The following is a 17758-nucleotide window of genomic DNA, read 5'->3' on the forward strand; positions in this document are numbered from 1 at the left end:
TTATACCAAAAAAAAATTAAAACGTGAATCAAGATACGGTTAGACTCAATGAGCTTAAAGACATACTTCTCTTCTATATTCATTCTTTGAAGTTATTCTCCCTTTTTGACTTGTCTCGTCTACAACAACTATAAGTGGGTAAAAGATGGCTGAAATCTCGTTACATTTTTTAAATGTACTAAAATTTTAAATTAATGTCCTACAACTAGTGATGTGTTAATGATTTTAAATTTCATGGTCTACATATAACATTCTAACTGTTGTTAATATGGATTATGGTGAAAAGTAACCTACTCATGCTCTGTGATCTTAATAACACTTATTTTTGATTCCTTTCATATTTAATTAATATATGATCTCTTAAACAGATGTTGAGTGCATGCAAGTGATAACCCAGTCTAATGGTAAATATGGGACTTGGGAATATTAGATATATTGATGAATGGACAATTAAATATACAAACACATATATATATAATTCCATTCATTCATGCACATAACTTATTATCACAATTAACATTGAGAACTGAACTCTAAATAAAACCTAGCATAATGAGATGGTTTACTGTTCTTTTTCAACAATGTTATCAGTCAGTGATTGAACTACAGGACACAGACATACTTAAGAAACGATATATAAAAATCACAAAGATATAGAAATGATTGATATCACTAAGTAAACCTAACCTGGTAAGAATTCCCCGAAGGGGCAAGCCTTGGTAAATGACTACACATGCCCAACAGTTGTTAATTAATTAGATTTAATTAATCAACACCAAGACCATGACATGTTCTGATATTATTTTAAAATCCTGGATTATATTGTATGTTAGCAAACCACACACTTACCCATGTAGGAACTGAGCATGTGATATTCTGATTTACTTACATTGGAAGAGATACAAAGGATCAATCACATAAGCCAAATACTGGGGGGTAGAGTCTTTTCTCACAGGACTGTCATCAAATACCAAACATGCAAATGTAAGGCATTATCCAACTAATGGCATACCACTTGGGTTGAAATTTTGATCTGTTCTGGAAGCTAAACCAGCCGGGGGCCGCCCAGAAGCCTAAAAGTTGAACTCCCAAGCAAATTCAGACGCTGTGGATGGCAGCTACCAAGTGACTACCTTGCTAACCACTGATCTTGCGGAGTCACCATGGAATCGATAAGATAATGTAGCATGAAGAGTCAGCTCTCCTCCCCAGTGGGAAACCATGGTCCTACTCAAAGACAGTAACAACAAAAATGCTGAGACTCCCAAACACCGGAAGTGCTGAGACTCCCAAACACCGGAAGTACTGAGACACCCCACTTGCAAAATGATTTACGCAACTAAGTATGAGTAAGAAGTTTTATAATGTTAAGTAACATTTTATCTGTGGCTAAGGTTGTCACACTGCATTCTAACTATACGCTCAATTTTCCACCAATATTCTCATTTGATATTCCCTGGAATCTCATGCTTTGCTTTATGATGCTGAACATCGGCTACTACCCTTAGGCTTCACTGAGATGTAGTGATGGTGGAGTGACTTCCTGCAGCTCAGAGGACCAGCTTTGCCCTGCGTGCTGGTATCACCCCCAGTCAAAGACGATAGACAGAGGTTGGCTGCAATTATTAATAAACATTTAGGGTAAATTTTCAACTAAAAAATAGCTAATATGCTTTCTTGATTCTCGTTATTATAGATATTACCATGTGGTTACATACAGAGAATCTGGGTTATGTTGAGTATCCTAGAAGGTACATCTTGTCTACTTCTGATATTTGCATAATCATTATTGTTACTACCATCATTTCGTCAAGTAAAGGGACCCCTATCAAAAGGATACCAATTCAAAGGGGGCATGGATTACAGAAAGTTCACTTTAGTACCTTATTCAATTTCAGACTTCACACATCATTTACAATAAAAATCTGCTGCAATAGAAAGAGTCCATACTTTGAGGTATCAACAGGTTGTGGGTTAAAGTTCCCTTCAGAATCCATTGATGACTGTTTTTCCATCATACTGACATAATTTGACTCCATGTAGTCTGGAGGCAAAGCTCCCGCAACTGCACTCAGGCAAGGCAGAGCCAGTTTGAAAAGTTCTTGTTCATATTTCTGGGAAGAAATGGAGGACAGAAAAAAACACCAAAACACAAAAAACCTGTATTACTATTGAGCAAAAGTTGTCAAAATGATTGCTGTGGCTGGCAAGATGTTTTAAGAGAAAATCAGAATGACCCTAGGCTAACTCAACTCCCTCACAGATTCTTTCTCTAACAAATGGAACATTAACATCTCACAGCTGAAATCCACCAAACAGGAGAGAGGCTGAAGTCAGATTTACTGCAGTTGCCACTTAAGAAAATCTTTGCCTCTTCAAGAGTTTTTCTCCAATATTTTATGAAATAAACCTGAGTATTCTAAATGTATAACATGTCTTTACAACACAATATCAATCAATAGCATAATTACAGAATATTACAACACCATATTATAAAGACTATACTTGAAACACACATAAAGGGACATTCCAGAGAGTAAGAAATTTTTAACAAATCTAAACTAAGAATTCTAAACTAAGAAAGAAATTCTATAGGGAATACGCACAATCAAAATTTCTGGGAAGTGTTATTTGTATATTAATTACATAAGTGACTAAATTTGTATTTATAGATTTTTTTAAAAAATTAAAAAATAGTATTATTTAAAAATTATCTCACTTTAAGTGTTCAGTTTTAAATTAATGTTGTAAATCCTTCTAAAACTGCCTTTTACGTATTATTTTAAAAGGACCCTCAGTTTACCAAAGGCAATTCAGTGACAAAAAGCATCAAGATGTAGCTTCCAACTGTAATCTCGAGTGAACTTCACTCTATTACACAGCAAACTTCTCGATATCCTGCTCCAGTTGTTTAATAATGTCTGTCCGGGAATTCAAACTGATTTTGATTAATAATTTAAGCAGAAGCATACAAAGCAGGCTATTCTGATTTTCCCTGAAGAACTATCCCCACCCCCAGCCTTGTGAAAATATATGAACTATTCCTTATAAATATACCAACTATTACAGAATATTGAATATAGAAAGCAACACGGAGTGGAGTGACTTAAATCTCCATAGCAGCAAAGTGGGAAAAGCCAGTAAGGCCACTGGAATATTACAATTTTATGAGACTGCATATTTTTATATTTGATTATATTTCTTCATGGTTTTTAAGATCCGGATGACTAGGGAGGGTTTGAATCCCATAAGTCCAAATGCATCAGAAAATCAACCACATGCATAATTTCCTGAGATGCTCAGCCATTTTTTTTTTTAAAGATTTTATTTATTTATTTGAGAGAGAGAATGAGAGACAGCACAAGAGGGAAGAGGGTCAGAGGGAGAAGCAGACCCCCCGCCGAGCAGGGAGCCCAATGCGGGACTCGATCCCGGGACTCCAGGATCATGACCTGAGCCGAAGGCAGTCGCTTAACCAACTGAGCCACCCAGGCGCCCCGATGCTTAGCCATTTTAAGTTCTGAAGGTGTTAACGATCACAAGGAACATGTTACCATAATGATTATTAAAATTAAATATAAATTGCATTCTCAATATTTGTTGGACATTGAAAAAAGGAAAAAGAACTACTTTAGTCTTAATAAGTAAAGGTAATATTCCACTAGGAATATTTATAGCTTTTAAATTATTGCATCACACAAAGTCCATAAAATCTTAAATCACCTTTTGAGATAGGGCATCAAAAATGCCCCAAAACAACTTTCTTGATAAATGAAGCTCTTCTTCGGAGGCAGCTCCAAAGTTCCCCCACCCTCCGGGCAGACAGTAATATTTCCAGCATCTTTCATAATGATTTGTCAGCAGCTATGTGAGAAAACAATTATAAAAGCAATGTGTGAAAGATACCTTTTATATTTTCCCCTTTCTTCCCATTTGACATTCAAATGCCATGTAATAAGGTCAACTGAAACAGAACTGCTCTATCCCATATGAATTCTTCTGGAGAACACTATTTACCATGCCTCTTTAAAATATAACACTGAGCACAGTATGAGGACCCAATGCCCAATTTAACACATAAGTGCGCCTTGAACAGCATTCTTTATGAGGTTGGTTATTGATGTATCCCTGAGTCCTGTATTAGTTGCTATCATTTACTCAGTTTTATGAATCGCGATCCTCTGGATATGCACATCTGCACTTAATGAAAGGACTAATGTCAGGGTGACCCAGAGGCACAAGGAAGTATATCTAGGATACAGCACCTGAAATGTACATTCTAAGGGAAATCTTCCTCTGAATATTTTTGCTTCCTTTTTGCCAATCCTTAATCACCACACTTTAGGCTTTGCTTCAGAACTTAACATCTCTAAGTAAACTTCCCAAACTACTCTATTTCAGTAATTTCTTTACCTATCTTTCTTTGGTGGTTATGGATGCTAAATTTCTTATCTTGCCAAGTGTCTGTGTTCATCTTCAGTTTTCCTCTGTGTACATTTTGTTTGTTTAGGACTAAACTAAGTTTAAAGACAAGGATAGAATCTTCTAATTCTTCTTTAGTTCTTTAGTAATTCATTTTTGATCTTTAACAAATATTCACAACTACTTGCTGAATTAATAAAATTATCTTTATGAATCAACTATAAATTTTTGGACTCTCTTTTCTGTAACTAAGGAGGGAAATAGATCAAAAAGGATTGATGTTATTAAAACAAACTACATCTCTTACTAGAGAAATACTTACACACACACAATTTAGAAATCTCAAATGATGAAATATTAAGATCTAATGTGTTTGGATTAACTTGGAAATATCTACAACCTAAAAGAGTTTATCACATAAAGTAATACCATCTCTTTTTTCAGGTAACTTCCAGCTCATTTGTATGAAGAAAATTCTGTATGGGAAGAGCTCTTCTAGAGGATAAAACTGTAAAAATGGGATTTTCAGCAAGAATATCATTTACTTTGCATCATTCATTAATCTAAATTTATTAAACCAAAATGAATTTTCAGGGAGAAAGACTGTATTTGCTAAATATCTAGGGAAGCTTAGAGTAACAGCAGCTCAAAAAACTGACTCATTTATATCTCAAACTTTTTTCCAGCACTGTTACTGGGTGGCCATGAGGAAAAATGAGGTTTACCAGATGACAGTACACAGAGGCTACCCATAAAACAATCCATTACATGCCTATGACTTCCATGCACAGACCATGCTATTAGATGTATTAGGACACACCGAATATTCTAATCCTAAAACTAGATTGTAATATTAGATGATAGAAAAATATTCTCAAGTCAGTAAGAGAGTTTGAGACCCGTTCATTCATGAAAGGAATAATGAAGCTGAACAGAGAAAATGTCAGTGATTCTTCCATACTCGGTGACAAACTGTAACTGCAGAGACAGGTTATCTTTGAATCCTAAGACATAACATTTGGAAACTGCCATGTGATTACCAACTTAGAAAATGGGTGTTTTTGGCCTACTCTTTATCCCCGAAGGTTGCTAATATTTCAGGCCACACCTACTACATGTTTTCTACCCTGAAGAATACCTTGGCTCATGTTTTCTTTGTTGCCCATTTTTCCCATTGATTTCCATTGCCATTCACCTAAGATTGATTTAATCTTAGAACTCCTATGATCTTTTAGGACTTACTGTATTGTGATGTACACATCTCTCAAATTTATATGCCCACTTCCAAGAATTGGGAGAAATTTTCCAGCATTGAAAATCAAGCCTGGTGTTTCTAAGAGCTGTACATACTGTAAGAGGAGAAAAGTCAGAGGACCCAGTAATCACGTAACTACAGACATTTCCTCTACTTACCTTAAGAGGCATCTTTGCATGTTCATTTAATAATGGGACGTCAAATACTAATCTTCGGAGTAAGTGCTGCATCATAGAAGGTCTCAACTGGCTGGTGGGACAAAGTTCATTTTAATAATGAAGGGCAATGTCTCTAATCTAAGGAAATAATTCATGAGACTAAATTCTAGCCAAGAACCTGTACCTACACCTCTCTTCAGATGGGGTTAATGAGGTGCCCCCAATTAGCCCACCACTACACAACTGTATAAAAGGCTACATTTCCAACTCCTCTCTATCCCCTAGATCTGAAGCCCACTCCTTTTTTGCTACCGATGTTCCTCTTCTCCCTTCACTTCCCAACCACCCACCACCATAGACCCTACTGTTTCCTGAGACCCTTGGCTCCAGCAATTACAGTAAGTGCTTCTTCCCTCACTCCACTAGCCAGGAAGGGTCTTCTGTGACTCAATTAGAAGCAAACACAAGAGGGAGTGCTGAAACAGGAGGGAGGGGGAAAAGGCTGAGGCAGAAATCTGGCCAGAGGAGGACGGGAAAGAAAACTCACACACATCTATTGTGTCAGGTCATCCTGAATGCATCACCTCGTTTAAGAAGTAGACAAACTCTGTGAGATAGTGACTTTGGTCTCATTTTACAGAATGTTAGCGTCAGGGGAGTTAGAGACATAACCCTCTCATTTTTCATCTCCTTCAGTCCCATCTGGCTTCTAAACCCACGTAGTTGGCTGTGAGCGAAAACATTTCTTCACCAGTGCACCACTAGACCACACGCCTTCGCCTGCTCTTGCAATCAGAAGGAAGCCATCACCCCACCCAGGGATGTGAGAAACTGTCACATTAGCTGTCAGAACCCCAACAGGAGAAGGTATGTTCTGGCTTTCAGAGTAAGACCTATAGGAACACTTCTACCTATAGGTAGTGGTTTTCCAGCATGAAGGACATAGCCTTCATGATGGCCACAATAAGGCTTTAATATTATACTGTATCATCTTTTATCTTTAATAAGTCTCTTTTTTCCTTTCTCTTCTGGAAGAGGAGTTAAAATCATCGCACATAGTCAAAAGGGAAGAATCTTCTAATGTTACACAAAAGTGACCAGGGACTCCTCGCACACAGTTCCCCTGCCCGCCAATATCCAGAAAACTGGTCCAGCACTCTATCCAATGGCCAAATACCCTAGAGAGTCCTGGAATAAGACTCCTGAACTTGACGAGGAGCAAGGGTGCTCTGATTCCAACCTCGGGTACAGGGGACTACCTAAAATGAATTCCGTTTTTCGGTACGGAAATTTCTTCCAAAATTCCTAACCATCTGTCAAGGGCCCTATCGTAAATTCTCTCTCTCAAAGAAGCAGCAGCTTGATACGGAGTTATTTTCCCACTTACCCACAAATAGAGAGTAAACAAACTTCTATGGAATCCCGCTGAGCTTTGGTAAGAGAGCAGCCCTTAGAGAGTCTGTACACAGTGTGAAGTAAGGAGTCAATGAGAGAAGCGTGGTGCTCTGTGCCCGCAAAAAGAGGGGCACATCTCGTTAACAAAGGCAGCACGGCTGTGCAAAGGTACCGATTGAGGGCCAAGGCCATGTCTGTAGCACTCAGAGCAGCCTAGAAAGGAATTGTGAGAGTAGAAAGTCATTTGCGTTTGGCAGTAGACAACTCTCAAAGGGATGAATGTGTGGACATGGGATTTCATTCTCTAGAAAATGACAAGTACATGAACAATGGAGATGGACTCCTCGGGTGTGTTTTAAATGTGGCTCGTATGATTTTTTACCACTGGAAACAATCAACTTCCAATTGCTCATAAACAGATAAAAATGAAGTGGTATCTATAGTCCTAGCTCCCTCCTCAAGAAGCGCAAGAGGCTCACATTCTATAATAAGATATCAAGGGGAGGATGGATGTGTGATGAAGACACTAATGATATTTAGGAATGTGAGTTATTTATATTTATATTTTAGCTCATGTCCAGCAGAATCAATAGCCAAAGGCTGATTGTCTTATTATGGTATCAGCTCTCCTGTTTAGGTTCAAAATTTCATGCGAACACACCCAACAAAGGAAAAAGAAATTTCAGTTTATTTTTGATTCTCCTCTCCTGACTTTCCTGAAAGAGCTATTGTCAACTGAAGATCTGATTTCCTCTGGAATCAAAAAGATCCATTTAATTGAGAATAAAAGGAGGTATTATTATAACTACTGAAATAACATTTAGAGCTTCAGCTTATCCTACAATACTCCGAACAGTAGAATATTTACACCAGTAACGACAGATTCTTGATGCGGGCCACTGGATGTACAGGAGAGATTTCAGCCTTATGTGTGCTTTAAAAAAAAAAGACACCAGGATGACAGTGTAATTGGCCCAACTCAACAATGTCCATTAAACATTCTTAATACTGTAATTGCTTTCACTGAGAAGCATAATTCTTTAGGCCAATGTGGAGGTTAGAAGGAGCCACTGTGACTTCCCAAACTAGGGTTATATACACTTATTGTCTTCCATAGTACCCGATCAGAATTCTTATCATACTCCTGAGGTGGTAAGTTTTCTCCACTATTCAGTGATTTCCTTAGGACATAGTCTGTTTTATTTTCTGTTTACCCACTGCCTCCCTAAAAATATAATAGGTACTCAATAAACATTTAGTGACAGTGAATAAGTGAATGAATATATCTATGGAGAATATCACAAGCCAGCGAATGAAGAGTCAAAAGTTGAGGATGTCAACTGTTCAAACCATTACCGTGTCTAAAGAAGCTGCAGCCCGGAGATCTGGCAGAAAGCCAACCTCGAGAAGGTGGAGGAGGAAATCTTGAACCTCAATCCCATAGACCCTGTCAAGGAACAAAACCATGGCTGCCTTGTGATCTGGGCAAAACCCCGCAGACATGTCAGGCTCCACCACATTCCCATCTAAAAGAGAGAAGGTGACATGTCGTTGTTAATGGATAGATTGCAAATGGATAGATTGCTTCTCTCCAGCCTCCTCAAGTTTTAAGTTACCAGTTGAATGGATTTTTGTCCTTCTACTACCCACAAGCAAGTGCTGGGTATTGGCTGAGGAATTACGCCAGTGCAATTTAAATTCAAGGTCATTCAAAATGTGATCTGGGAATCTATTAATCGCGTGTATGATCGAAGACATAGTATTCGGCTAGATAATGAGAAGGAAACAAAAAGGCACCCAAAATCTACATCGTAAAACTAGCAATAAATGCCATAAAAAGTTAAACCGTGACATTTTCCCTGTTTTCAAAAATGAGAGCCTCTTTTAAACACTAATAAAACTCACATATCCCTATGTGATAATCACGGTTCATTTACATATTTATGGCTTAGACAATTGCAAAATGATGAAACAACTCTATGAATTGGTTTGACTTTCAAAGGAAATATGTTTCCTTAAACATAATAGCATTTAACAATATTTAAAACATATTTGAGAGTCATATTATTTTTCTCTATTAATAGTCAATATTTGATGCCTACATAGATGAGTGAATCTCTTACTAGAATTCCATAGACTCACAGGCTGGGAACCACTGATGTGAGGAATTTGGAGATTATGTACCAATTGAAAATATTGGCAGATTTCGTTCCTGTTTGACCATGTGATAATTATGCCAAATAACATTGCTACTAATGACACACTGTAAAATTCTACAGATAATATCACAGAATCTTTAATATTGATGCAGGACCCAGGGAAAGACGGTACATGACCACATGTACCCTGAAAAAATAGTCACAACTTTTTTGTTTTCCTTCATAATTAAGGAATGGGTTTCTTATCTGAATCATGAAAATAAACAAGAAACAATATTTTAAGGGTAATTATATTAAAGGCTAATATGAAATAGCTTCCACTCCTTATTAAATTATAATAATATACCTACTACTTTTCTTCCTATAATTAAAATAATGGGAATAATAGCTCTTGTTTGTGCTGTTATCAGGCACTCTGCTAGGAATGTTACAGACACGATCTCGTACACTTTTCAAAAGCTCACTGTAAGGTTGGTATTCTTAGCTACGTTTAACAGATGACAACCGACCTTCAGGGAAGTTAAGTAACATTCCCAGGGTTGTATACCTAGTAATTGGCAAAGTTAGATTTAAACCAAGGAAAATCGGATTTAAAACCCAACCAAAGCTGATTTAGTCCTTAATGTTAAATCAGTGTGCTATATTTTTCATCAAAAATCTATACGAAATTCCAGTTTAATTCTCCTAAAAATCACATTATTAGGGAATTTAAGTTTAAAAGATTCTATGATTTTAATATGCAGTTGTGCCGAAGGAAGCGGTAAGCCATCCATTGATCCTAAAATAAGATTTCTGTTTTAAACACTCATTCACACACACATCTCTTTTCAGGCATGTTACAGCTCCATATACCTGGGACTCAAGACTCATCGATTTGCTACAGCTACTGTTTTATCTTCACTGTCTCCTCAACACACTGGAGACTATAAAGTTGAAGAACTGCCTCCTGTCAGACTTCTGGCTCTTGAACTGGAAGGAGGAGGACCAGGTGCACTGGCCTTTCCCTGTGGTACCTGCAAAAATATTCATCTGCCTACAATTAGGGCCTCGGACAGTCTGTCCAAACCTGCCAGGGCCAAGCGCTGCAGGAACAGAACATCGGTTTTTGAAACTGTGTGCTTGCCCTCAGGTTTCTGAACCACTCCTGCTTGCATTATTATTCTGGGGCACACTGTAGTTCTAAAATAGGTAGGATAAAAGATTTTGAGAAAGGTCTCAGCTACCACTAAGGGAGGAAGAGGTAAACTTCACATACTAAATATAGAACATACAACAACAATTATCAGTGATAATCGGTGATGTTTAAAGAACCAGCTGATGTGTCCCTAGAACATATTAAAAAACAACAACAACAACAAAAAACTACCAATTGAAGTTTTAAAGTTGATTTAAATGCATGTCGTGGCAAAATAAAAACATGCAATTTTCTGTCTGTACTTTCCATAAAAGGAAAGTGGTAAAAGAAATATGTAGAAATTTAACAATAACCATTGGATTGGGTTTTAAAAGTTCACCTTCATCATGACTTTGATAATTCACCCACCGACACAAAATCCTTTAAATCCTAAACTAGACAATATAGTGCATATTTACAAAGAAAAACATCACAAAATAATATGATTATAGCACAACTAAGTGGAAGAAGAAAGAGACCAACTTGAAAAATATTAAAGGCTGGTAAAGGCAGGTAAGTAGAGCAAAATTAGGAGACATACAGAGACTTTGGGGAAATTCTGAATGGGTTATCTGCTTCTCTTATCACCCGTGCTCTTGGTTCTTCATTATTACTAATTTTACCTCAAAATGTAAAGCTTCTCTATTCCCTAATCTGTGTATCACTGGTATTCTTCTTATCTTTTTCCTGACTGTGTCAATTTTGTGGCTCAGAATGTAGGGAAAAGAAAAGACATCTCATTTAAGTAAATGAACACTAAACAAGAAGATCTTGTATGTACACAAAAAAAGAAGAAATTGCCTCAAATGGAGAAGCCAACAAGCCAGGGGACAATTTTTCAGTTGCAGCTTTCCCTCCCATCAGAATGAATGTTCAACTCTTGTGGTTGCTTATGTCACCTGGAAGGAAGGTTTGGGTTTGTGAGCTGGGCGCATATGAAACGTTGCTTTCTCATAATCAGAAGGCTGGCAAGGAGGGGAAGCCGGCTTCAGTTACACAGCGGTCCCTTCATTCCAGGTAATAACAGCTAATCCTCTCTGGGGCATAACTGATGCAAGAAAATGATCATAACATGCATGTTCTACCTAAACGCATATTCTTCTAAAATTAGAAGTTTAGGGAAAAATGATATGTGCAACAATATCCAATAAACTACTGAGAAGTGAACACAGCTGAAGCTGGAAAATTAACACTAAAGTGTTAATTTGGAATCTAACTATCCCTTGGGTGTCTTCAATTACGCTCAAATCTTTGTTTCTGTGGGAGGCAGAGTGTGAACCACCACCAGGGGAATGGGCCTCAGGCCTATGCTGTCTGCCATTTCTGCTGTAGCTTGGGGTGCTGCAAGGGAGCAGTGTGAGTGTCATTCGAGGCCCTCCAGGCACCCCCACAGCAGAGCATCTGCACATCACTCACTGCTGTCTAAGCCCTCTGTCATCCCCAACCCAATCTGGGCTGCAGGGTGACGGGCCACCGTTCCTGGCATTTACATGGAGAGCAGGTTATAACTTTATTCTCCATGCTTTTGAGTTAATATTAAAAATTAATCGGGGTGCCTGGGTGGCTCAGTCGGTTAAGCATCCATCAGACTCTTGGTTTCAGCTCAGGTCATGATCTCAGGGTCGTGAGATCGAGCCCCAGGTCAGATTTCAGGGTCAGTGAAGAGTCTGCTTGAGATTCTCTCTCTCCCTCTCCCTCTGCTCCTCTCCCCACTCACACTCTCCCCTCCTCTCTAAAATAAATAAGTAAAATAAAATCTTTAAAAGCAAACAAACAAAAAACTAATTGCAAGCAGTTGCTAAACCAAAATGACATAATGAAAAAGGACAATAAACATTTGGTGAAAATGGTAAAAAATTTTTATTTTTAAAATTTTCTCCTTAGTCTTGAGAAGAGCGCTTCTTTCAACACATGGGGAATCTTTTAATCTCTAAGTCAAAAGCTGTAATTTGGGGGGGGGGAAGCATCATAAGAAAATGGTAATGAAAAATATCCAAAAGGGCAAATAAAAGGATTGCAGTCAAGAAAGAGAAGAATGAGGACCAAAAATAGTAGGAAAGAAATCAGGTAAGACAGGTGAAGTATGTATTTCCTCTTCTCGGGGAAATGGTCAGAAATGTCATGTAAAAAATGATTAAAATTTCATTGAAAACAGCTATTTAAAAACAAGGAGAACAGAAAATACTTTATAAAAAAGCGGTATCTTTTTTCATTTAGATATAAATGTTCATAAACATGCGCAGACGAATATGGGAATAGAGCATTTCTTAACTCAATCAAAATAATGTACTTCATAGTTCTCTTCTTAAAGAAACTTAAGTCCTGTAACGATGCTGTAGGACATGGTAGGGTACAGGGGTGTGGAGGGGAGGAATGCAAATGCTGATATTATTATTTAAAACTCCTGTCCTGGGTGTTATACAAAAACAATTAATCATGGATAACTACATCAAAAGTAATTACTAACATAACATAATAATTAAATTTAAAAAATAAAAAAATAAAAAATAAAACTCCTGTCCTCCAATGCCCCACTGAATTACAAAGAATGGAAGTTGGCTTACCTTTGGCTATCGTTGGCATCTGAAAAGCAATGCTGATTACTCCCACCAAATCTCCCAGCGGAATTAGGGATCTCAAAATGGACCGGATTCTGATGGCTTCCCCCTTACCAGCATGAATTAACTAGGGAAGAAAAATAAAGGAACATTAGAAAATCTTTGTGAGGTGAAAGATGGTGGAGGAGTAGGGGACCCTATTTCAACTGGTCCCCAGAATTGAGCTGGATATCTACCAGACCACTCTGAGCACCCACGAAACCAGCTTGAGATGTAAGAAGATCTGAATCTCTACAAACAGAATATCGCAGGCGGTTGGTTTCGAGGTACAAAGCGGGGAGCTGTGATTCCACGGGCAGATATCGGAGGATAAACGGCAGCAGGAGGGTGCCTGGCCGTGGGGATCCTACACTGCCGGTGAGCAACAGCCTGGCGTGTTCCAGAAGGGGCACAGACTCACAGAGCGGTAGTGGCAGGGAAAGGACTTTAGGGCAGCCCCCAGGGTGGAAACCCAGAGTGGCGGGGTCATGCCTGCGAACTGCAGTGCCCCGGACGGAAACCCAGAGCGGCAGGGTCGTGCCTGCAAACTGCAGCCCCCATGATGGAAACCGGAGCGGCTGGGTCGCAGGTGCACCAACTGGGAGCGGCTGGCAGTTTTAGAAGCACAAAGGGCAGAGACGTGCTCTGACCTGGAGGCAGGACTGGGAGCGCTGCGGAGGGGCGCACAACCCAGGACGCTGCAGTTTATAGCAGCACGGACAGAAATGGAGAGGGTGTGGCCTGCAGAGCTCAGTGAAGAACACACTGCCATCTCTCTGCTCTGAGGCAGAGGGTTGGAAACGGTCTCTTCTGCTCTGACTTGGGGAAGAGATGTAGAAAGCCACCAGGGAAAGCCGCCGGAGAACAAAAGCCCCAAAAACTGATTCCCACTGAGCCCATCCCAGCCACAAGAGCGCAGGGCAACTCCGCCCCAACAGGGTTGCCTGAGTAACAGCACGGCAAGCCCCTCCTGCAGAAGACAGGCTGGGAAAAAAAGAGGCCAGTAACCTTAAGGTCCCAAGAAAACAGGTGCATCTTGCGTGGGTTCTGGTCAATAATTTCGACTCTATACATTCCCTCAAACACCCATCAACAGAATGACTAGGAGGAGGAACCCCCAAAATAGAAAAGACTCAGAGATCATGACTTATGCTGCAGATTTACAAATGGATGCAGATATAACCAAGACGTCGGAGATGGAATTCAGGCTAGCAATTGTGAAGACAATGGCTAGAATGGAGAAATCAATTAATGGCAACATAGAGTCTCTAAGGGCAGAAATGAAAGCTGAATTGGCAGAACTTAAAAATGCTATCAATGAGATCCAATCCAATCTAGATAATCTAACAGCTAGGGTAACTGAGGCAGAAGAGAGAATAAGCGACCTGGAAGACAATCTAATAGATAAAAAGGGAAAAGAGGAGGCCAGGGAAAAACAACTCAGAATCCATGAAAATAGAATCAGAGAAATAAGTGACACCATGAAGCGTTCCAATGTCAGAATAATTGGAATCCCGGAGCGAGTGGAGAGAGAGAGAGGACTAGAAGATGTATTTGAGCAAATCGTAGCTGAGAACTCCCCTAATCTGGGGAATGAAAGAAATATTCGCGTCCTAGAGGCAGAGAGAACCCCTCCCAAGATCAAGGAAAACAAGCCAACACCCCAGCATGTAATAGTAAAACTTGCAAATCTTAGAACCAAGGAAACCATCTTAAGGGCAGTTAGGGGGAAGAGATTCCTTACGTACAGAGGGAGGAACATCAGAATAACGTCAGACCTATCCACAGAGACCTGGCAAGCCAGAAAGGTCAAGCAAGACATAGTCAGGGTACTAAATGAGAAGAACATGCAGCCAAGAATACTTTATCCGGCAAGACTTTCATTTAGAATGGATGGAGAGATGCAGAGCTTTCACAACCGGCAGAAACTGAAAGAATATGTGACCACTAAGCCGGCCCTGCAAGAAATATTAAGGGGGGGTTCTATAAAAGGAGAGGACCCCAAGAGTGATCTACAACAGAAATTTACAGGGACAATCTATAAAAACAATGTCTTCACAGGCAACGTGATGACAATTAATTCATATCTTTCAATAATCACTCTCAACGTGAATGGCCTAAATGCTCCCATAAAACGGCACAGGGTTGCAGATTGGATAAAAAGACAGGACCCATCCATATGCTGTCTACAAGAGACTCATTTTGAACCTAAAGATACATCCAGACTGAAAGTGAAGGGATGGAGATCCATCTTCCATGCCAGCGGACCTCAAAAGAAAGCTGGGATAGCAATTCTTATATCAGACAAATTAGATTTTAAACTAAAGTCTGTAATTAGAGACATAGAAGGACACTATATCATTCTTAAAGGGTCTATCCAACAAGAAGATCTAACAATTGTAAATATCTATGCCCCCAACACGGGAGCAGCCATCTATATAAGCCAACTGTTAACCAAAATAAAGAGTCATATTGATAACAATACGTTAATTGTAGGAGACCTCAATACTCCACTCTCAGCAATGGACAGATCATCTAAGCAGAAAATCAACAAGGAAACAAAGAGCTTTGAATGATACACTGGACCAGATGGACCTCATAGATATTTACAGAACATTCCACCCTAAAACAACAGAATACTCATTCTTCTTGAGCGCACGTGGAACTTTGTCCGGAATAGACCACATACTGGGTCACAAATCAGGTCTCAACCGATACCAAAAGATTGAGATTATTCCCTGCATATTCTCAGACCACAATGCTCTAAAAGTGGAACTCAATCACAAGAAAAAATCTGACAGAAATTCAAACACTTGGAAGCTAAAGACCACTCTGCTCAAGAATGTTTGGGTCAACCAGGAAATCAAAGAAGAACTTAAACAATTCATGCAAATCAATGAGAACGAAAACACATCGGTCCAAAACCTATGGGATACCGCAAAGGCGGTCCTAAGGGGGAAATAAATAGCCATCCAAGCCTCACTCAAAAAAATAGAAAAATCCCGAATTCACCAACTAACTCTACACCTTAAAGAACCAGAGAAAAAGCAACAAATGATACCTAAGCCACGTGTTAGAAGAGAAATAATTAAAATTAGAGCAGAAATCCATGAATTAGAAACCAGAAACACAGTAGATCAGATCAACGAAACTAGAAGTTGGTTCTTTGAAAGAATTAATAAGATCGATAAACCACTGGCCAGATTTATCCAAAAGAAAAGAGAAAGGACCCAAATGAATAAAATTATGAATGAAAGGGGAGAGATCACGACTAACACCAAGGAAATAGAAACAATTATTAGAAATTATTATCAACAACTATATGCCAACAAACTGAGCAATCTGGATGAAATGGAGACCTTCCTGGAAACCTATAAGCCACCAAGACTGAGAGGAAGAAACTGACAACCTGAATAGGCCAATAACCAGTAACGAGATTGAAGCAGTGATCAAAAACCTCCCAAAAAACAAGAGTCCAGGGCCTGATGGATTCCCTGGGGAATTCTACCAAACATTCAAAGAAGAAATAATACCTATTCTACTGAGGCTGTTTCAAAAAATAGAAACAGAAGGAAAACTTCCAAACTCATTCTATGAGGCCAGCATTACCTTAATCCCCAAACCAGGCAAAGACCCCATCCAAAAGGAGAATTTCAGACCGATATCCCTGATGAATATGAATTCCAAAATCCTCAACAAAATCCTAGCTAATAGGATGCAACAATACATTAAAAGGATTATCCACCACGACCAAGTGGGATTTATCCCCGGGAAGCAAGGGTGGTTCAACATTCGCAAATCAATCAATGTGATAGAACACATTAATAAGAGGAGGGAGAAGAACCATATGGTCCTCTCAATTGATGCAGAAAAAGCATTTGACAAAATACAACATCCTTTCCTGATTAAAACTCTCCAGAATATAGGGATAGAGGGAACATTCCTCAAGTTCATAAAATCCATCTATGAAAAACCCACAGCGAATATCATCCTCAATGGGGAAAAGCTGAGAGCCTTTCCCTTAAGATCAGGAACACATCAAGGATGCCCACTCTTGCCACTGCTGTTCAACATAGTACTAGAAGTCCCAGCAACAGCAATCAGACAACAAAAATCAATAAAAGGTATTCAAATTGGCAAAGAAGAAGTCAAACTCTCTCTTTTCGCAGATGACATGATACTTTATGTGGAAAACCCAAAAGACTCCACCCCCAAATTACTAGAACTCATCCAGCAATTCAGTAATGTGGCAGGATACAAAATCAATGCACAGAAATTGGTTGCTTTCTTATACACTAACAACACAACTGTAGAAAGAGAAATTAGAGAAACGATTCCATTTACAATAGCACCAAAAACCGTAAGATACCTCGGAATAAACCTAACCAAAGAGGTAAAGGGTCTATACTCTGGGAACTACAGAACACTCATGAAAGAAATTGAAGAAGACACAAAAAGATGGAAAAATATTCCATGCTCATGGATCGGAAGAATAAACATTGTTAAAATGTCTATGCTACCCAGAGCTGTCTATACCTTCAATGCCATCCTGTTCAAAATTCCAATGACATTTTTCAAAGTGCTGGAACAAACAATCC

At 39.0% G+C, this 17758-nt stretch overlaps 1 protein-coding gene across 1 annotated transcript in view; it reads right to left on the bottom strand.

The window, feature by feature from the left end:
* Positions 1 to 17758, bottom strand: part of RYR2 (ryanodine receptor 2) — a 547432-nt gene that overhangs the window by 171097 nt on the left and 358577 nt on the right. Inside the window, exons 48-53 of the mRNA XM_021696142.1 lie at positions 13128 to 13248; positions 8587 to 8756; positions 7223 to 7443; positions 5836 to 5926; positions 3724 to 3864; positions 1951 to 2114 (exon numbers count right to left, since the gene is read on the bottom strand). Coding sequence (XP_021551817.1) covers positions 1951 to 2114; positions 3724 to 3864; positions 5836 to 5926; positions 7223 to 7443; positions 8587 to 8756; positions 13128 to 13248 — 908 coding nt within the window. The remainder of the gene's footprint in view (positions 1 to 1950; positions 2115 to 3723; positions 3865 to 5835; positions 5927 to 7222; positions 7444 to 8586; positions 8757 to 13127; positions 13249 to 17758) is intronic.

Source organism: Neomonachus schauinslandi, chromosome 6 (assembly GCF_002201575.2).
Source record: "Neomonachus schauinslandi chromosome 6, ASM220157v2, whole genome shotgun sequence".
Classification (NCBI taxonomy): domain Eukaryota; kingdom Metazoa; phylum Chordata; class Mammalia; order Carnivora; family Phocidae; genus Neomonachus; species Neomonachus schauinslandi.